Source organism: Dicentrarchus labrax, unplaced genomic scaffold, assembly GCF_905237075.1.
Source record: "Dicentrarchus labrax unplaced genomic scaffold, dlabrax2021, whole genome shotgun sequence".
Lineage (NCBI taxonomy): Eukaryota > Metazoa > Chordata > Actinopteri > Moronidae > Dicentrarchus > Dicentrarchus labrax.
The window spans coordinates 14,328,425-14,351,085 of NW_026136703.1; the positions used below are offsets into that span (position 1 = coordinate 14,328,425).

At 39.6% G+C, this 22,661-nt stretch overlaps 2 protein-coding genes across 7 annotated transcripts in view; one reads left to right on the plus strand and one right to left on the minus strand.

The window, feature by feature from the left end:
• cga (glycoprotein hormones, alpha polypeptide) overlaps nt 1-22,661 on the plus strand; it is a 235,034-nt gene that overhangs the window by 137,851 nt on the left and 74,522 nt on the right. The gene's annotated exons all lie outside the window — the stretch shown is intronic.
• On the minus strand, nt 259-22,519 carry impg1b (interphotoreceptor matrix proteoglycan 1b). 6 transcript variants are annotated; one of them, XM_051396088.1, is made up of 19 exons: nt 21,448-22,519; nt 17,299-17,514; nt 15,970-16,136; nt 15,817-15,845; nt 15,509-15,540; nt 15,339-15,385; nt 15,103-15,252; nt 13,372-13,430; nt 12,859-13,058; nt 12,333-12,764; nt 9,952-10,595; nt 9,414-9,503; nt 4,392-4,611; nt 3,631-3,841; nt 2,573-2,758; nt 2,266-2,449; nt 1,423-1,506; nt 1,229-1,247; nt 259-884 (listed from the first exon to the last, which is right to left on the minus strand). In XM_051396088.1, exons 1-19 carry the CDS (start codon nt 21,512-21,514, stop codon nt 865-867), a joined length of 3,057 nt encoding a protein of 1,018 aa, XP_051252048.1. In that variant the 5' UTR covers nt 21,515-22,519; the 3' UTR covers nt 259-864. The 6 variants fall into 6 exon arrangements, 5 of the variants coding, with proteins under 5 accessions (XP_051252048.1, XP_051252047.1, XP_051252046.1 ...); XM_051396087.1 differs by lacking the exon at nt 1,229-1,247 and having other exon boundaries at nt 3,631-3,829; XM_051396086.1 differs by lacking the exon at nt 1,229-1,247.

Genomic DNA, 22,661 nt, shown 5'->3' on the forward strand with positions numbered 1-22,661 from the left:
GTAACATTTAGGAGGATCTATTGGGAGAAACTGAATATAATATTCATAGGTATGTTTTCATTAGCGTATAATCACCTGAAAATAAGGGGTTTTAGTTACTTTAGAATGAGTCCTTTTTATCTACAGTGGGAGCAGGTCCTCTTCCATGAAGGCCGCCATGTTTAACCGCCATGTTTCTACAGTAGCTAGATGCCACTAAATCCTACACACTGGTACTTGAACAAGCTTTGAACAGTCAAAAACAAACAAAACATCAAATTTTTTACGCAAAAAACATTTTATTCTTTGCTTTTAAATGCAAAACTGTGTAAAAAAACAAGAAGTCCAAATCTCGAAAGACGAATAATTAGTGGGAAGAGTTGTTTTGAACAGGACAGACTGATGGAAATGTAGCTCAGCACAACAATATGTCACGATCCAAGTCAACAGCTTATACATTCATTCTCTTTTTGGGACACAACAATGGTTAAACATTAAAATAAACAACATTTTACAGTCTAAGCTAAAGATACCACCATGTGTATCAGTTTGTAAATAATAAATACCTCATTGTGAGGAAAGAACAACCTTTGCCAAGGGTATACAGGAAATGTTCCTACCATTCAATATATGAAATAAATATTAGGTTCCACTTTAAGACAACCTAAGTCCACCTTAATATCCATAGTCCTCTGTCTAACAAGACACAACCACTATGAACAATTAATCTCAACACTTTTAACACCATTTCGCTGGTCTACTGTACCATGCATCCATAAGCAGCAACTTCTGTCTTTGCTCCTCAGATAAACAGGGTGTCATCAAAGAACTGTTACTTCAAAACATTCGTTATCTGATGCCCTTAAAACGCAGCATGTTCTGTATTCATTTGGCCGTCGCCACGTCTAGGAAGAGACAAGAGGGAGAATGAAAAATAGCTAACTTCGGGTTGGAATTATACAATAAATGACAGAATAACCTTGTAACTACATCTAAAAGGCATTTGCTCTAGATAAATCTATCAAATATTTACTTAAACTCAAGAAAGGGACTATTTTTCATTGCAGAAGCTCTGATCAACACTGAGCTCAACAACACAGAGATTATTTCAAGGTTAATATTTGATTATTTTCCCAAAATGTATTTTCAGATAGAGGCTGTTGTTTAAATATGCAAAAGTCAACTGTGATTTGGTTTGTAAGTGAAAATCAGCCAGGGCTATAGTACAATACATGCACGGATGTTTTACCTTTGCACACATCATAGAGCTGTAAAATATTTGATGTTAAGGTTATTATTATTGAATATCAGCAAGACTTAGACCATACAGTAAGATAAAATGCTTATTGAACTACTGTAACTGTCCCTGAACATACTTTATTGTCATATTGTTTCTGAATAAGTTCCATCATAGTGCCAAAAAGTCCCATAAATGATCCTCACCTCATTGTGTGGTGTACAGTGATGGAAGTCCACCATTTCTGAGACTAACTTTTCTGATCTGGTTGTGTAGAGTTGTCTGGGGATCTGTGGAGACAGAGAGTAGACAGGCTCAGTATTTACAGTGTGCTTCATTAATAATATAGAACCAGAGGCACTTCAACCAGATAAGCAGATGCAATGTGAATGAAAGCAGGCAGTACATCCGAGGATCTGCTGGAAAGATGAAAGACACTACTGCAACTACAGGAGGATATACCTACAGCTGCTACTGCAGAGCTCAGGGTTAAAACTATACACCTTTTGTTGGATTTGGCACAAAGCCTCTTCAAAGGTCTGAACTGTGTTTGATTCTGAGGATACTCAAGGTACCCGACGACCATGATCTACATTTCATTACCATTAAAGCCACACTGAACAGTTTCAAACATTTTTTTTTAACTGGATATGACTTGTCTCAATTTAATACTGATACCCCTGTATGACCTTCATAAAAAAATAAGACCATTAGACTATATTTAATGCCTTCCACCATGTCGGATTCAGTCGGAGTCCCCTTGAAGTTAATGAAACAAGGCGGTGGAAACACTACCGCTTTTGTCCACAGGGGACGCCAGAATCAACAAAAACCTCATTGCTGCTTTAAGTAATACTGATACATGAGAAGGTTGGTCAGCTTTGATGGTGAATATAAATCTCTAAATACAAAACAAAGATGAAATCTATGGAGGTTGAGAGCAAGTATTTGAGTTTGTAAGATTGAATTAGTTGATATTACTGTAGTTGAAGGTATGAGGTTAGTTAGTTTAGTCGGTTTAGTCTTTTGTGCTGTGCAGCACGGTGTACCTCAATACTCAGATGTATATTTTCAATTGAGGCAAAATGTTCTTGTTCAGACTGTTGGGACTGGGAAGAAGCAGAACTTGAAGGATATGGCAATGTGGACACTTGAGTTAAGACACCATCATCATTCTCAAACACTGGGTTCACCCTCAAAGTATTCTCAAAGGCATAGGGAGCAAGGGTGTGCCTACAACGCAAAGGAGACGAGGTGGTGAATAAGATAAGACACAACATGTCACAAATCACTGCAAAAGAACAACACAAGAGGTTCTGATTATAAATAAAAATGAATAAAGGAGCTCGTACTTACACCAAAGTGACAGCCTTCCTGTTATTGACACATTTCTTGTTAATGAAAATCAAAATGCCAATGACGGCACAAACAAGGCAGAGACTTCCCACGAGGCAGGTTACAATAAGCGGAGGATCTACCGGCATTGACACCAGCTCGTTGCAGCGTTCTCCATGGTAGTGCCAGTATTTACCTCCAGGGCATCTGAAAGAGATGAGAAAAAAGCTTTTTTCACTTTGGCACAGGCACAAAAGAAATGCTATGAAATGTACAGAAACATTTTCACATTCCAGGTTTTCCAATTCACAAACTTTTTTTTTTAAATGAACTGAAGCAACATCCTGTTTGAACAAGAGAATATAAAATGGAGGCAAGATGATCTTTAGATGCTTTTTCATTGTGACTTTAAAGAAACACTGCAGTTGTAAGGTAATCTGACCTAATGCAGACTAGTAGACTAGAGTTTTGATTGGTTTTCGAACAGTATGCCCAGCACCGGTCGTTTCTCGATTTCAACTGTAAAAACCAGACATGAAAAACACTGAAGCGGTATATAAGAAGATGTTCAACTTACTGGATTAATTTGTCATTTTCTGTGACATATGCTAAGTCACTACATTTGCCAGATTAGTCAGCTGACATTCAATATTTAATAGTTGGCTGCTAAAAAGCAATAATAACTGAAATAACTAATAGATATGCTTGATCTGCTCCTCTGCTCTGATATTTGCTTCTGGGTGTAATAACATAGTTCTGTTCCGTCTCAGCAGCCAACTCTCAAATCTTGACTGTCCTTGATTACACTATCAAAAAAGGGCTTTCAGCACAGTCCCTGCTTGTGCTTGCAACTGTATTACAGCACAATAAAGATGAAAAACACTGATTTCCAGTCTCAAGCAAGTTTGAAGCCTTTGCAAGTTACAGAGGTGAAGACAATGGCTGTAAGACAGAAAGGAATTTGTTAAAACCTCCTTCTGAATGTAGAGCAAATCCACATTCTCTGATTCAAAATGCTAAAACCTTTGAAAAAAAGCTGAGGTCACAATGTTTTCTTTCATTCGTCAGCTTTTGTGTACCTGCAGGTGGCTCCATGTCCCGGGATTATTTCACACAGGCCTCCATTCAGACAGTAGTCTGGCTGCACAGCGCAGGTGCTCTGACACGGCAGGCCGTCCACGGTGCTGTACCCCGGATCACACAGGCACTCGGCCTCATCGGTCCAACTGTTTACCACGCAGCGTGAAAACTCATTGCAGGCGAGGAACTTACAGGGGTCTGCTTGGTCAGCTAATACCAACAGGAGGAGGAGAGAGGAGGAGGAGAGGAAAGGAGAAGCAGAGGGGGGGGAGAAAGAGAGAGAGAGAGGTGTAGAAGAAATACGGACGAGAGAGGTGATAGCTCATTAACATTAATGCAGTGTCCACCTGTCTACAGAGTCAGAGGAGAAATTAAAGGGCATTTTGATTGATGTGAATGAAGGTGGCTGCTTTCAATAAGGTGTGTTTAATGAGGTCACATACAGTCGTGAACTCTGCCAAGCAAAAAGATGCATCAGATTTATGCTGCACTTCACCTACAGACTGTAAAAGACAGCAGAGGGAGGGTGTGTGTTATGGACAGGCACTCTGACCTTGTAGCATGAATGAGCATGTCACTGCAAGAACAGATTATGGATCTGTTTTTTGTTTTTTTTTGTACGCATGAGGTGTCTGCATCCTGTAACCACACTGCAATTTTATTTTATTTTTTATTTTTTTGCTTTAAAACACAATTTTATAGGTGGAGGGGGTTAGGTTCGACAGAAATAGAACAATTAGGACAATTAAGGACATTTCACCTGGTTCCACTTCCAAGGAGCGACTGTCAATCTCGATGTCAAGCCGTTTAGATGCTGCACTGCAGAAGTCTTCAAGCACACAGTGAACAGCTTCTGTGACGTTGTAAGGGACCGGTTTGTCCAGTTTCATCCTGCTGTTTACAACAACGCTGCCGTTCCTGAAGTTGAGAATTTCCAGCTGCTTAAATCCCGTCAAGTTGGATTGTAGATATGGCAGGAGCTGTGGGGAAGGAAGAGGGAAGCAAATTAATTTGTATGAATTCTCTTTAAATTTATCATACTGAATATCAATTAAAAGGGTTAGTTTCATGTGCAGTCAGTGATCAGTGAGAAAAACTACTTATTTACAGCAGGAACATAAGAATACAGTGTTCCTGGAAAACAACACACAAGCAAGATTGATTCCATCTTAAAGGGTAAAAAGGGAATCATTCCTGATCAAAGGAGGACAAAGATTTCCACTCGGATGTTTAGGTTAATGAAATGATGTCAGTGTCAAGTGTCAGTAAAGACCCGTGTCCTCCTAAGAGGAAGACCAGGGCAGCAGAGACCACATTTACTTATGGTTTTACTTCCACAACGACAGGACTGAGGTTGTCGTAGCACGGCTGATTTTGAATTATTCAGGTCACATTTTACAGTGTGAATGCTATGAATAGTTAATAATAAAATTTTGATGCAAGCATGAAATCTTGCCATTATTGCACTTGACTGTTATTATCCAGAACAAAATTAGGGTTAGGTTTCTAAGCATAGGACGCAGGGCGTACTAGCTCTAGTCACTGAAGAGGCTGCGAACACATGATAAAAAACATTAGGCCTTTCCATGAAATCAAAGCTATCTCAAGTCCAAAAGAAATCTATAATATATGCTGTTTGGAGAAGGCTTTTATCATAAGTGCCTAACAGTAACATAGGCCTGCTACGTGGGTCAAGTATCTCTACATTATCCCTTCACTGCCCTACAAAGCTGAAACTCAATAACTACATACAGCAGTTGGTCAAAACTGAGATAAGACCAGCACCTTTGAATTTATGACATCTGTTTAATTTCAATTATTATGTCATAGAAATGTGGAGTAGAAGAACAGGTAAAACTCACACTGACACTCTGGCTAACGGCGAGCTTAGCCTAAGCCAAAACTAATTTAGTCACTTTTTCTTCCCCTTGTTCTGTAATTAAAAAAATTATTTTATGGTTCAACATCTTAATAATTGAGTTTGTCTGTCATCTCTGCAGTCTCTAACCATGGAATTAACATGATTTGACGTGGTTAAGCAAACACTAAATTCTTAATTAATTAAATATAATTCCTTTATATATAGACTGTGACAGCCATTAGCAATCAGCCTAAAAAGGCAAACATAGCCATATTTAAACTCCTTCTTACAGTTTTCCACATTGTTGCATTTAAAAAATATTCCCGCAGACCTGCAGCTCAGATAACTCAGAAACCAATCTACCAAGACTATGGGTTTGGACTAATGAAAGTGGTGATATTTAGGCGGGGAGGAAGTCCTCCAGCTCAGGTAATGGACCGGCATCAGTGTCCATCGATCTGAACCGCTCTCCTTCTAGCCACTTCACGTTCACTACAAACGAGGCAAACACCAAACGGCCACAGTGTGAGAGGGAGAGATTGCGATGCTTTAGCTGGCCTGGCTGTTGAGCGGGAGATAAGAGGCCTTAAGGAGCTCTGCTCTGATCAGGTTACTTCACTTATCATTGGCAGACAGTTTACGGAAGGCTAGTTCACTATAGCTAATAGTCTCTGAGAAAAGAGAGGGTCCAACATCCAGAACAAATGGGCAACGGCCTGCAGTACAACTGGACACACAGCTTGCCGTTTGGTCATCCATTTGTCTCAATGCAGAATGTCAAGTATTACAAGCACACTGTAGATTAGATACCAATCTGTAGCCTTCCACACAAGGTCAAAGCCAACTTCTTACACAACAAACCTCAGTGCAGTCTGTATTGTGTACTATCGAACAATAGAGATACTGCAGATTTATTTCTCGCCTTCTGCAAAGAAATGTCGACAGCATGGCACAAACACAACCATAATTTCAGTCTTTGACACAATCACACATGCTTCTCTGAGGTTACACATGTATCTACTGGTTCTTGTTTTGGAAAACCTGATGAAACATCCCTTCTCTGATGTCAAAAAAAAAAAGTCACAAGGAACATTATACTGCCATGAAAGCTAAATAAAATAAAGTGATTCCAACCTCCATGTCCAATTTTATTGGTTGCTTCACAAACCAGTAGGTACAGGAGTAATGGGGGAGTGTGGCAAAGGCAAACACGGGGAACTGCACGCCTCTGGAGGCTAATGGTTCATATATATGTATGTCTATATATATATGAGAGACAGTAAATGTACATTATCACAAATGGGGTCCAGAAAAGCTTTACATTATGTCCATTTAAATGGGCTGCAAAATTTATATTATTTCACATTTCTTCATTACATTTCCTGCTATTTGTCAGTGATTTCTAAATCAGGTTGGACCAGTTTGAAATATGTGTTCCCTTCTCTACCTCAATAGCCCATTTAAAGGAAGATATGTTGACTATTCCTAATGTAATAGTGACAATAGACAGTAGACGGTAAATACTTACCAGTTCAAACGTCTGACCACATTAGTTTTGCCAGGAAGCTAAATACATCAATTAATGAGGAGAACTGCAGAAACCAAAGTTTGGGCAACCATTAAAGATTGGAGATGGAGTGTTATTTTTTATTGTTGCTTTGGAGTTTTGTCTGTATTATGTATCAGTGTTTGTTATTTGTGTCTATGTATCCCTACTACTTCAAACTGTATTCTTTGATCCAGTGCAGACATTACAGTCCAATACTTGATTGGAAAAAATCTGTTTCAAAATACATAATTAAACTTGCATACTACTGTAATAAATGAGTGAAAATTGTTGAGAAACATAACGCCTTATCAACTATTTATCTTAACCCAGAAAGCTTGTTGCGTTCTATCAGAAAACTAAGCCCTCATGGCCCAGTAGCTCACATTCCCTCTGCTCCTTGGCATTGCAGCAACCACACAATCCAATTTGTATCGATGCACTCCTCGGTTTGAGGCTGAGGCCTTTACGTAACACAGAGCACAGGGCACCTCTGAGCCAGCCTAAAAATATGTCCCTTCCGTCAACCTCAGGGTAAGCCACGAAACTAAATAAGGATGTCAACTGATGCTTCTTGCTTAGATGTTCGCACATAGGTGCATGTTTAAAGAGACCTTATTTAAAAATTATTATTTAGACAAAAAAGACAAAAGCCTATTTGCCACGACAAAAGGAGACATTTCACCATTGATTACAAGTATGGGCACTGGGTTTACACATAAGTGCTCCAAAACAAAAAAGAACCTCGACCAATCTGTGATCTATTTTATTTCATTGTCAGAAATACAAGTATGTCTATAATACCAGTTACTACAACATGCATACAGATGTCCACAGAAACCGGATTGATATCGCACTAAGCAGATTGGAACCATTAATAGCACAACGTGTGTGGTGCTGGAACCAACCAGAATTACTTAAAGCTTCTTACCACAAGTCACAAACCTCTGAGTCCTACAATGACTAAGGCAGACCCAGGTCTCATGATTCAGACTACCCTGGGCTAGTTTGTGCTCTACCGTGTACAAAGCGATACAGTTTTAGCAACACAAAATGCATAAAGCTGCATGACTTTCCTATTAGGTTCTCTCTATGCCTGTTATCACATTGTTCTGCTCCACATCAATTCATTTATTCACTCTGCAAGTTTATCTTTAAGGCTTCCAACATGCACAAACACACACTGGTCAATGTTGCAACAAATGTACAAAAACATTCTTGAGTTTGTTGGTGAGAAACTCACTAGTCTAACTAGACACATAAACACACATTTATAGTCCCACAACATATAGATAATAATCAGTGTATGCTATATTATGATACAAAACATCTCTAGAGTTTATCAGAGCAGAGAGCTCGTTCTACAAAGAAATGATAACAGATGTATTGCTTCCAATGTTGTTCTTTAAAGGAATAGTTTAACATTTTGGGAAATTATCTAATTAGTCTTCTTGCCAAGAGTTATAAGACAGCATTGATACTACTCTCATTTCTGTCCACTTAATATAAGGCTACAGTTATGTTAGCTTAGCATAAAGATTGGCAACGGGGAAATAGGTCACCTGGCTCTGTCCAAAAGGAACAAAATTCACCTACGAGCACTTCTAAAGCTCACTTAAAAAAGTTATTCTCATTTGTTTAACCTGTAAAAAGGACTTACACATTGGACTATTTCTTAATCATTGTGAGATTGCCTGGCAACCAGTGGCAACGCTATCAGACCACAAAGAGCTTTGAAAGTGCTTGTAGGAAGCGGGAACAAATAGACACAAACTGAGGTGGAGATGCTTTAATTGAGTTGAAAATGTCTCAACTTTAGAGATAAAGTTGTCCCGGGATGAATCTAATGCTACTTTGGTTGCTACTGCAGCTACCAGCTACTAATGGGGTGAATTTTTACTCCACTTCTGTCAGTTTAAGTTAATGCATATTTCCCAAAATGTTGGATTATTTATTTAGACCATTCTACCAGTTTACCTTTGTTGGTTCCTAAAACCTTGAAATTTCCACTAAATAGCAGAAGCCCCGAACTCCCTTGCAAACACATTTTTTTTCAAAACGACTAGTTGGAATATGAGTCAAACAGAATCTGAACAGTCCCTGCAAAAGCCAAAACATTAGCACAATTCAAAAAATTAAGGCAAATCACACAACAACAGGCAATGTTAGAACCACACTCACAGATAAAACCAAGCTGCAGCAGGAAGGTCTAATGTCTAATGTAAGGACAAAAAAAAGCTAGAGTATTTCAGAAATGTTAGGTGCTTTCAGATTGTTAGATACTGCATTTCGGAAAGGTTAGTTAAGAAATAGAAAGGTCATGCTCTCTCTGAGGCATTGGAGATGTAGTTCCAATATGGAAGAAAAAAAAATACCGGTATGGAGGCTAAAGTCGTCTGTCTCCTAGGCCCAGATTTACTGGAAGCTCCAGGGTTTGGCGAGTTTCTGGACCCAGAGTGCTGTGTCTGAGTGAAACAGAATAATTCTTCATACTGTTGACACAATGGTTCCTTTGAAATTAAAGCATCAGCATACTGCAGATTTGACCAAGAATTTGGCGAATGCTTAAAACCGTATCACATTTTGTAACATTTTTATAAAAAAAGTATAATTTATTGAAGAAAAAATACAAATTCATCATAATTTACTGTTAATCTCAGGTTTAAAAAAGCAAAAAGATAAGTGAGGATAAGGCTTACTGCAAAGTGCATCCTCACTTGTGCAGGGCAAAAAGATTTGGATAAAGCCCCAACTAAACAACTAACTCACTAAAATATCATCTGAAACCTAAGTTCAACAGTATATATTGCACAAAAGTGCTTCTGTCACATATTTCAGCTTCGTCTACAAAAGCAAATATGATAATGAAGCATGTAAAAACATGATATCCAGCACAAAAGCTTGTGTACCTACCAGCTCAAGAAAGGTATTCTCCAGTGATTTATACTCTGGGGAGTTCTTGTTGAACAGGTCATCAGAAAACATCATGTTAGTGACCCTCAAGCTAAAGAAAACCACTAACTCTTTGTTCTTATCCATTATGGACATCAGAGGGGTGCTGGCTTGTCTCATGGCCGGTGCAGCTGTGGATTCATACGGGCGTTCGTCAGACTCTGAGTTGAATCCACTACCACTCTCTTCTTCCAGGGTTTCGGTCACTTCTGCCTCTGTCTCGTTCTGACTTGACCCGACATCCTCTTGAATGTTTGAGTTCTCTGGAGGAAGGTCTGTTAAGACTGGGGTCGCTCCACTGTGCCCTCCGCCAGACTCATCCCTTTCCTCTGGAGCTTCGCCGCTCTCTACAGGGGATGGCAAAGGCTCATCATCTCTTTCTGGTTCATTGCCTTGGAAAGCATCCTCGTGAGATGATGGTGTGGAGACTGGCACTGCTGCTTCTATGACAGATATCTCAGTCAGTGTGGGGTCTGTAGACTCTGGCAAGTTATAGTAAACCTCAGCAGGTGTATCAGTAATTTCTTCTTCTGGTTGGGTGTCTGGGGTTGGCAAGGGAAGATCTTCATTTTGTTCATCAGGGACCCCATCAGCAGGTTCAGGTTCTTGTAAAACATATATCAGAGAGGGGGTTTTATAATTTATTTTGAGTATGAAAGAAATATACAAGTAATAATAGTATACAGGTATGATTGCAATTTAGGTAGGACACTCATCCATCATGTTGCTTCATCTGATAACTAGCCTACCAGAATCTATGTTCAAACCATGATTTGACTACAAGTTTAGGAGCTGTTTTTTGCTGCTGCTGTTGAATAAAGCCAACTCCATACATGATACCATGTATTCTATGTTAACCCCTTGACACACAGTTCCCCCCTTTGTTTCCCTTTTATTGTAAAGCGCTTTGGATTAAAGAAGATATATAAATGCAACCATAACAATTTAAGTATATTAGTTCTGCCTGTCCACTTTCATGTTTTTGAGTTCAGTATTGAGCTAGACTCAGGAAGCGATTAGCCTAGCATAGCATAAAGACTGGAAGCAGAAGGAAAGACCTATCCTGACCCTCCAAAGTTCAAAAATGCTCCACCTCTAAAGCTCAATAATTAATTTAATCTTGTTTGTTTAATCCACACATAAATAGGAAAAAAAGACATGTTGTCACTATTTCTTGTCAAACAACAGCCGAGTGCAGTTACTTTTCTCTTGTCATCAAAGTGAGTTTGCCAGATACTTACACAAAGAGTGACACCACCTAACTCCCCACAAATTGTCATTTTTACCTCACTGTATGTCTTCAAATGAAACAGATGAGATGCAATAGGTGGGCTTTAGTGATGCTACTGGGTGGATTTTAAAATTTTGAAAACTTAATGCTACTCTCACAAAGAAAGAGAAAAGGCACATTTGTCAAACTATTCCTTTAAGTCACTCTAAGCTTCTTATAATAATCTAACGTCCTACTGTCTGACAGTATAATGTATTCTGTATCAGGTTATATGGTTTTGACATTGAGTATAATATTGAAACATTTTTTTTTTGGGCTGCAACAATCCATCAAATTATAATATTCTAGATGGCTTGTGCGTTATTTTATACACGTTTCCCCCAAAATTCAGTTTGACAAGCCTGACACATTTGTATCTTAGGAAACTCCACTAGAATTTAAAATACATCCTGCAAGTCTGAACAAAATTTGGTTGCACAGCATGAGTTTGTAATAACTCGACCACCAACAGGCCGCTGCTTGTTAATGGGTTTTAATATGATGTATTGCCTCAGCAGGATGCATCTCCTTGCGCAAAACCAAACCACCAAGTCTAATTGTACTTTCATTTCCATTTCCTATGAGAGGTGATTGTTCTGTGCAGATATGTGTGGGTGGAAGGAAAAAAATATGTCACTGTTTATTTGGAAAGTCCCAAGTTACTCTCAGTGTTGGGGTTAAAACTGGGGCTATTGTTAAATAATGTATAGATATATACAAAAAAAAGGAAATAGATGTTTAAAGTGTTATTTAATGGTAATATTATAAAATGAGTTCACCCCGAATAAACTGCTCCTGTATTTTGCGTCTCTTGCCCATAACAGCAATGAGCTCATACCCCCACCCCTTCCCCACCATCAGCAGAATCAAGACTATGTAAAACCCGACCATGATGGCAAAGTGAGGGTTAAGTTGCAGTTTGATCCTGAGGTTCAATGCATCAATAGCTCCAAATGGAGTCCAGACCACAATCTAATGTTCGGTTTGATCAATAAAGCTTGAAGTTCTTAAACGTGTCTCTTCTGATTGAACTTCAACATCCTGGTTTTAAAACAATCTGAAGTGGCCTTACCTTCTGTGACCTGCTCGTCAGGTTCAGCCTCACCTCCGTCCTCAGGCTCAGTAGGTGGTATCTCCTCCACCTCTGGCTCTGCTTCCTCTTCCCGCTCTGTGATAGTTTCCAGTTTTGTGTCTGGTGTTATAATGTCACCAGGCTCCCCTGCAGAATCCTCTGTGGATTCCTGTTCTACTGTCGCTATTAGAGGAGTCTCATCTGTGATGGCAGACGTGGATTCTGGGACGACGTTTGGGATGAAAGGCACAAAGGTGTGTGTTTCTGGTTTGATTGTAGAAGCTTCCAAAGAGTTTTCTATCACTGCCACACTTGGGAAGAAACTTTGGGTGGGAGTGTAATCCTCTGTGGGTGCCTGTATGGTGTCGTCCTCGGGTACAGCGATCTCAACAGGGTTCATGCCGAGCTCAGCAACTGGATAAACTGTGGTTACTGAAGAAAAGGAGTTAAAGTGCTTTAAAATACTATTCTACTATACTACACTAATATAATATTTAATCAAATGTGAGTATGATATTATGCTTACCAGCCTCAAAGCTGAGCGTCTGTATGTCCAGCGGTAGTGAGGGTTCCTGTTTTAAAGCCTTTGTGATGATGTGCTTCAGTTTAGGAGCATTTACATCCTCATTTGTGTCTGTGTCAGGCTCCTCGAGACCCTCAGGTTCATCCCTGAGCTCTGTTTCTCCATTAAAGACCACAGCGTAATGCATAGACACATCCTGTGAGCTGATCAACAGAACAAATCATATCAGAAACCCTCATAATAGACAGACCTCACTGGTAATGGATGTCTGCTAAGGCAATTTCCGAGTCGTATCCCAAAAGAGGATATTTTTGGGGATGTTATAGTTTCCTTTGAGACTTGAGCAATAAAACGCTTCAATAAAAGCCACTTCAGGGGAAAAAGTATAAGAAATTTATGTTTTGAGTCTCTAATCTTATTTACGGTGTTGTTTTGTCAAAATCCATCATCATTACCAAGCCCAGTTATAGTGCCAAAACTTAAAGAAAACCTTTAATAAAACTTGATTCAACTCACCGAAATCCCAGAACTCGAATCTCTTTGAATCCTCGAACTTTTTCAAACACATGAAGCATCTATACGAAGAAAAAGAGAGAGACAGAATGAGATAGATGATAGAAATATATTTAGTAATTAATGCTCCTTTACTGGTTTATGTTGTATGTAATGTTTCTACACCATTCCTACAGCTTAGGCCTATACTGTAAAACTCACTGGATTATCCAAGAAATGCATTTTCACGAATCTCAGGGCTGTTTTTCTTATTTCATAAAAAGTTGACATCTTGGAGATATGTTCTCATTGGCCAGTAACAGACTAGCCAATAAAAACAACATAATACTTTTGCATATGCTGCATTATTTACTGTACACTAGAGCTGCAACAATTGGTCAACTAAACAATGCTATAATGGTTTATGCTATAAACTATTTTGAACAAACCTAGACTGTGGGATATTTTAAGTATTGTAAAAGTATTTTTCACTATTTCCTAACATATAGCAACACATAAAGCAATTCATCATGAAAATAATCGTCAGATTAATCAAATCGTTAATTTAAAAATCGGCTCATGCGGACATGTGACTGTAAAGACTCAGTGTTGCAGGTAATGGACCTAAACACATGACTTAGAAGAAGACAGGTTATATTAAAAGGATTACTGCGTACGAAATTCAAAAAAGGGTTTGCCAATAGGTGGTTAATCTAAGAGAACTAAGAAAAGGGGAAAGGCAGGCAGGCAACAGTCTAAAAAGGCAGTCAAATGGTCATAACAAGCAAGCAATGGCAGGTAGCGAAAAGACTTAACATTAATAGTCAAACTGGTGAGGAACACGAAGAAAGTGACACAAAGTGGCCTGTATATCAGTGGGAACTGATTAGGGGATTGGGAACACATGTGCATTTGGGTGTGGCAGTCAGGTAACAGCCAAATGTGGAAACACTGAGGACTACTGCAGAGAAGAGAGGGAAGAACTACTGTCTGGCAAACTGACAACAAGTAAGACAATGTAGGATGGGAGAGGGAGTACTGAGTATACATAAAGGTAGCTATGGATGTGGGGAGGTGCCCATGCCTACAGGGTCCAGAATGTTGTGTTAAGGTCCTGATGACAGCTGCATGTGGTTATTTTTGTTTTTTAACACTGCAGGATTATACTGTGAACATACTGGAAAAACACATCAGAGTGTGGTGGTTTATTTAGCCCTAACGTCTGCACTGTCTCATTCTTAAATTCAGTTCTCTAAAAAAGAAAATGAAACACTAATGGTTTTACACCAGCAGAAGTGATTCTTAAGAGCTGTGGTTAGAGTCTCAGTCGATGCCTTCTTAGTCGGAGATAATCTATATGATTAGATCTACTATTTCAGGCTTGTGGTCATTTAGGAGTCTTAGCTAAAGTCCCTTGGTTGCTACCTGTTAAATCAATCAGGGTGAGTTTTACGCTTAACAGTACAGTGCCATATAAGCTCAAAATCATGTTAATCTTATTGACATCTTGCATAATGAAAGGTTTGAATGGTTTGGTTTTGAGGGGAGGATTATAGGCAAAGACAAGGTGACAAAACCACAATTGCCACAATTGATTCTTTTCATACAGAATTTCACAGTTTTATTAGACTTAAAAGCTTTTCAAATGCAGTTCTGCTATCAAACGGCTTCCCGTGTTTGTGGAAAGGTAAAGCAGACAGCTCAGGCAACTGCTAACATTTGCTTTTGGTCTGTAAATGCACACCCGTCTCTCACCTTGTCTGTGAGCTCTCGTGTAATGTCATTGTACTGTGGAGCCTCTGGGTCACTGAGCAGCTTGCTGTATGTCGGGTCCACAATGGTGACCCTGAACTCAACAATGTACTCCTCATAGTTCTCTTTTATCATGTTTGGATCTTCTAGGATCTGGCAAAGAGAAGCCAAATGACATTGTTATTAGAGAAGTGCCATTCAAAACAAATATGGTTCTGGTATTTTAAGGATTTGCTTACAGCCTCAGCTTCAGTTGGTAGCAGAATCACTGGAGGTGTCCAGGTGCCTGAGACAAAACAACAACACACTAGTTCATTTATGATTGTATGACAATGTATTGATAGCTGTTAAAGTCAGTAATTCAGTGGTTTTTCATTGAACAGTAGTGATGCATTAGTGTCAAACTCACATTCCCTTCCTGGCTCAGTGGTCAAGTCAAATCTGGAAATAAAACAACATATTTGTTAGGAATTTAGTTTGATGACAATGAATATTTGCTGCACTAAATTTGTGAGAATCCTTACGCTTAAAACCAATATCCATGTTTGCCTAATTTCCCAAATATTAATCTGGCTAAAGTAGCAAAGGTGTAGCTGGTTTGAACATTGTGAACAGAACATAGTTTGGTTTAAATGTGTATTCTAAACAAAATGACAGCATACCACCAAAGGAACATTCACAAACAAGGAACACAAAATATAAGAAGTTTGCACATACCCTTCACTTTCAGCTTGCTCTGCTACTCTCTGGATATAAGAAACAAGATATTATCTATCACAGATGTACACTTAAGATTGACAGCCACGCAGTCTGAACACAATGCTATAAAAGTGGACAGAAGTATTTTTGTCGTGTTGGTGCTGGACTCACTCTGGCCACCATTTCCAGATGCTCCTGAGAGCTGCTGAAGTTCTGGGCCAGGTCGTCCATGCAGAGGTTTTCATGCTGGCAGGTGTAAACCCAGGCTCTGTACTCCTCTGAGTTTGGGACTCTGTCCAAGAAGATCCGAAACGCTTCCCAAATAGCTTCCTGACAAACTGAAGCGATATCACACAAATTTGTGGATGTTTTCTTTTGACTTTTTGCAGAAGAAAATACACCAAACTCACATAAGTATGAATATGCACCACCATCTAATCTTACTTTAGAAAAACATATACAAGGGATGACTGAACATGGCATTTCATATATTTACAACAAGGGCAGACATGATGGAAATTATATAATGGAGAAATAAAAAAACATAAACATAAATAGGATTGTTGGTATTGATCTTGGCATCTCTGAATGTGGGCAGTTTGCTGTGATTTAGCTATTTATCTGTAATATTACCAGTACCACCATGCTACAATAAATCACAAAACATATTAAAACATGATATGGGATACTGGGGCAGCACAAAAAGGCACTAATGCCTGTTTCAGTAAATGTCAAACTGTATATTTAAGTCGCTGCATGTCCGTGACATTTTTGTGAATATTACAATCATGAGCACAAAGACCCCCTGGAGCTGCAGTGTGTTTTATCTGCCTCTGTGAGGGAACCAAGCTCCACATTCTCCAATATATTGATGCCTGTGGGAAATGTATCTTTTGACAAACTCATTTCTGGAGCAATGCGATTACCTCCAGTACACCAAATTAATCTGCCTCCTTTTTTTAAATTATACGGCACAGCAGCTGTCGTGGAACAAGTTGAATTACTAAGCAATTGTAACAGCCAAGGTGATAACCTTTGCCTCTTAATTCATACACAATGCGTCTCTCTTAAACAAAGGATATTTGCATATAACTTCATTAAGTCCATCACTATGTGTATCCCTAAAGTCAGTAAATCTGGTTCAGTACATCATTTCGTGGCATCCTGTCAACATCACCAGGCTCTAAACAATTAAGACGGATAACAAACATCACGTATGTGTATGTACATTCATTGGCAAGATTTAGAGAATTGTACACATTTGGGGGGATTAAAATATCTTTTTTATCTTCTTCCCAAAAAGTTCCAACTGCTAAAAACATCAAAGCAGACAGATATTTTTCCAACTGCTAAGACATCTGTGTTTGATTGTTTTGGTCAGTGTTTTAGGAAAAGCTTATCATTTCACTGTAAGATTTTCAGTCATAATTATGGATAAAGTTGAAGTAAATTTACAGTATAAGCTCACATCAAAGTCTAACAGCAGACACTTCCTTTTACCTCTGAGTTTGTAATAGCTCCGATGGCTGCTGATGACTGCTTTTATGGTCTCCTGGGGACACACTTTGACACCTGTGGTGAAGAGCGCTGACCTCTTCGTCCGATGGCCATCCTGCTCCGCTCTGACATTTGTAGTGTGTCTGATCGGTCTGGAGGCTTCTAGAAAGTGTCGATACTTCACATCCCTGAGTCCAGAAAAACCGTGGTCATGAAGGTCTGCAAAAGCAGTCAGTGAAGTGATAAGTTAAAAAGAAATATAATAATGTGGCATGATTTTTACAGAATTCAGCACATGAATGTGTGAGATTTCTCACTCAGTGATAGAAAGTGTTTCTGTGGATGATTGTTTCAATTAACAACTCAACACAAAGCCAAAGCCCTTTTTTCTCCTGCTCTGTAGCTAGTGACACACTGTACCTAAAGTAAGTTGAATGGTTTGGAGTTTGTTTCTTCTGCAATATTAACAGCTTCACAATTGAATTACTCGTCATGTAAATGGTTGGAAACACAAATATTGGATACAGAAAAAATCCTGATAATATAACATACTGATGCTGTGATTTTTCATGAAGTAGCCATTCATTCAAACCTACTAGGAGTTTTTAACAGGTTGCGAAACAGTCTGAATTTACCTAATGCCTCTAAATGATAACAAGACCATCAGCGAGAAAGCTGGCTATCTCTATATAGTTATTCTTAATACAAGCGCCCGCAATAAGATTCCTCTTGAAATCAATGAATATAGGCGGTGGAAACACTACCACTTTTATCCACAAGGGCCACCAGAATCAACAAAAAATTGGAAGTTTCATGTTGCGGCTTTAAAGGAAAAAGTTTTATATGGATGTCCAATCAGTGTTGATGGTAAATGTAGTCAACTGAAACAAGAAATTCCTCAGTGTGTGCTTCACAGAGTTTTTCTGCTTGTGGATCAGTGATGGCAGTGCCTACGTGCACCAGGATGCATAGCATGCAAGCTTCCCTTTAATATGTTGCCTTTGCTAGGATGGATAAAAGCGAAACCACAATTGCAAATTGTATTTACTGGCAACAAAATACTCTTTAAGTTTGCATTATCACAAGCAGAGCAAAGGTTTGTTTTAAAGGAGCACTCCATCAATTCTACACACAAAGATCAGTTTGTTCCAATGAGTACTACTCAGCAACAATCATAGTGACAATAGTGATGTCATCAAGGTCATCTCAGATTGAAAATTTAACAGAAAGCCTTTTATGAAATGATATTTGACAGACTCAGCCATTAACTATCTAATGTCTAATGAAACACACTACCGAGTAGCATTATGGGAAGTGTAGAATCCTCTTAGAGCAGGACCCACTTTTACAGTGCACCACTGTGAAACTGTCAAAAACAAATCTTTTTCTCTCTTTTCTCTTTCTAATATCCAAAAACGTGCAAGAAGTGCAACACCAACTACCACCGAGGAGTGTTTAATTCTGGCATAACATTGAAAGGTATATCATACACGGAGGGTCCCTGAGAGTCTATTTTTGGACAATCTAGCAGTGTGTGTCTCTTTGGGGTGCAATGAGTTATTTGAGGTGCTTTGAGGTGCTCATTTGTGACTGGAAGGATACAATTTTGTATGCTGAGAAAGTGCACAGATGTGCAGCAAATGAGTAACTCTTACTTCTCTCTAAGGAATTGTTTCCTGAGATGCCCTTGCGTGACTTGACCCACGTTGCATCACTGAAGCTGCTCAACAGTGTAAGTTTTTTCTAGGCAGCATCCAGGTGTGAATGTGCAGAAAAGCACGCATGTGGATTACAGTTGAAAAGGGACATGCGTGCACAGCAAACCTTAAAGAGATTAAAACGAGGTACAGGTGGATATCCAGCTGATTTGAGTGATTAACAAAAACAATCCCATCACATGAAAACATTCACGCAATAACACTGACAGGCTTATTTCCATAAATTATATCACTGAGACGCTGTACACATCATGAGGAGAACTGCCCTAATTTCCTGATCACCTTAGTAAAGAAAACAAGCTCAGCCACCCTGGTGAGGCATTACAGGAAGGTAATTCCACACCATTACACAAGCCAGTACACCAGTCAACACTCTCTAACACAGTCACCCCATTGAATAAAGCTATTTCAGAAGAAAGGCACTCATTGTGATGCCAGGTGGCAAACCTCAGAAGACTTTTTAAGACAATAAGCCAGGATTTATGAGCCCCAAAACACAGACTTGAGGTAATTGGACCCAAATAACAAACTGTGCCTCCTCTAGATTAGGGTACAGAACAACAACAGAAGAATAAAAAGAGCAAGTGAGTGTAAATAATATAATCACTGTGACATTGGCATCAGACACGCAGCTTTTAGCTGGAGATACTACATTTTTATGAAGATACAAAAAGACAGGGGGGAAATCTTTGTGCATTAATGCTGCATATCATATGACAGATATTGAGTTGTGCTAATTAAAGTTAGTCATGTCCAGCATTGGGAACCAACACTGGACCACAAGCACAAGAAGAACAACACAGGAAGAGTCCAGGGAGTGCATGTTAAATCCATGTTATGAAGAGTTCGGTCTAGACCTGCTCTATTTGAAAAGTGTCCTGAGATAACTTCTATTATGAATTGGCGCTATACAAATAAAATTGAATTGAGTTGCAAGCTGCAAGTGTGTGTATTTGCATGAGTGGACACAATATCATAAACTAGCTAATGCAATGCAACACATGAACCCTAGATGCAGTATTACATCAGATAATAATGCATTTGCATGTAAAACAGTGAAAGAGTAGTATTGAATACATTACATTATTACATGGACTTATATATATATGTGTATGTATATATGTGTTATGATGGGGTTATGATGGGGTAGCTGGGGATGCAATAAACAAACAAACAAACAAACTTTAAATGGGCTGAGCTGTTGTTGTAGTATACTATGTAAGTATGTGTTGCTGACATTGTGTCCACCTCCTATATGTTGCCATAGCATATGTGAAGTAAGAAGGTCAGTTCATATTTTGGAATTAGAATTAAACTTATCCAACACAAAAATGTTCGAAACACTTTGTTAATCACTGTACCACACATAAATAATAACCCCTACAATGAACAATATTGTTTTCCTCAAATCCAAGATTGGCCTCACACCAAGAACATGCAAAGAATGTGTGGTCATTGACATTGTGGCCTGTGGCTTACTCCACAGTATAGTTTCTGCCAGGCAGAGTCATTCAGTCATTCATCTCAGCAGGTCAGAAAGTGGCCTGAAATTTAACCAAATCATGTGTGTTTTCATTAATACACCACTGAGACAACATTTGAATGGGTTTTTAGGAATCGGTAAGCTTGAAGCCTGACTTGCACATGCAAGGACACGAGGGCCTGGGTGAGAGGAGGGAGTGTTTGAACAGGCCTTAATGCCCAGTGCAGCCGCAAAAAGGCCTCACAGCAGAATTACAAGCCAGAAAAGATTAGCGTCCTGCGACACTGGGAACAGAATAGCTTTTGTTTCCTTCAGGATAATGAGCTCACCCGGGCACATCACACTGAACGAGACAACCAGTGCGGACGCAAATATTATCACTGGTGAAATGATGCTATCTTCCTCAGTGAACATCTATTATATGTCTCGGGCCGCTAATTCATAGTGAATATTCATGACCTTCAAAGTGGCTCACTGGCTGCTTGACATTTTTCTAAAAATCAAAGAGGATGAGTTTGAGGATGACCTAGCATTTTGTAGTTTACAGAGAGAGTTCTTTAAATAGCAGAGTTACACACACACACACACACACACACACACACACACACACACACACTTCTAACTAGAAAACCCTGTTGCCCTTGAAGTGGATCTCCACATCTTTAAGTCTCCTGTCATGCAGAAGAACATCACTGACAGAAAACCTGCAGAAAGGTCTTTACAAAAAAGATCTTTAAAGTAATGTGGAGAGTGACCTCTTTTAGTCCATCTCTTCTCCTGCTAAAAGTGCAGCCCTAAAGAGTTAGACTGTTGAAAGTTTGTTCAGAAAGAGAGTTGTCCAGCACTACTGAATCCTGCTGTGTGAAAACAAACAGCATCTCTTTCTCCAATCACACTACCAAGGCAAGAAAAATCTCAAATATGTAACCAGACTCTGTACAGGAATCTTACCTTTGATTCGACTTGCCTGGAGGGTAAACAGACACAAAGTGAAGAGTAGTCCTGACTTCAAAAGCATGATGGGCTAATTTATGTGGTTTTCAAGCCTGAAGTTGTCATTTGTAAAGAGATTGTTGTTTGCAACAGTCTCAAATCCAGAATCTTTTTATCTTGAGTCCATTAGCAGAGAGTGCAAAAGTCTCCTCATCGGTGCAGATAAAGTCTTCAGCTTGTTAGGAGGGAGCTCGGTCCACTCCAGCTCAGTTCTTCAGCAGCAAGTTATTTCCTGGATGCTGTTGGATCCCTGTAGACAACAAAGGTGGCTGCATGGATGGATGAGCAGAGGGAGCGAGGGAGGGAGGAGAGGTATGGGAATGAGAGATGGTGAACTGATTGGAATTTTGGCTCAGGAGTAGCCTTCTGCGCTGTCAGTGTGACAACAGTGACGAGGTTAAAAAAGCAGGCTCCGTTTTGAGTCTAATCTCTTTACCTTCTTCTTGCTGCTTGTAATCCCTGTGGGGCCACGTGGCCGCCCAGCCTCATCCTGTTAGCTGCCTTCTGGACCCTCATCTGTCAGTTGGACAAACTTGGGGATCTACCAAGCAGCCTAACTGCTTCCCACAGTCACCCCAAGTTCATCACTGACACCCACACTCTTTGCGTGTCTGCCTCAACCATTGCCCTTGTCCGACTGCCAAGCTCTTCCTCTTTTCTCTTTCAGTTTAGATTAACCCCAGCTACTAGTCAAACAATGTGCCTCATTCTTACTCTAGCTGCACAGCCAAGTTCAGGCCTCTTTTCTGACTGTACGTGCAGTGTCCTCATTTAACCCTGTGTTCTGGCTGTTGGGGATGCACCTGTTTTGAACCTCCTGCTCCGTTGTCTGTACTGTTACCTCTGTCTTTTTCTCGCTTACTTATTCCATATTCACCTTGAAAAACTCTCTTCTTGTCGTGTCCCATCCAAAGATTGCTTCATCGGGATGGAAAGAAAGCAGGATCAGGATCTGTTCCTTTGCATGTCCACTCTTCACTGTGCCGATCTGGGTGCTGAAGGTGATGGCTGCAGTAAAAGAAGTGAGTAGAGAGACAGTGGAGGCATGTGTGGCCTCTCTGTTTCGGGGGTTGGGAGTCTCCATGTTGTTAGTCTCCACCCTCACCTCTTTAGGAGAAGAGGATTAGCCGCCCTTCTTGGTTGTTAACAATTTGCTGCAGTAAATAAGCCTC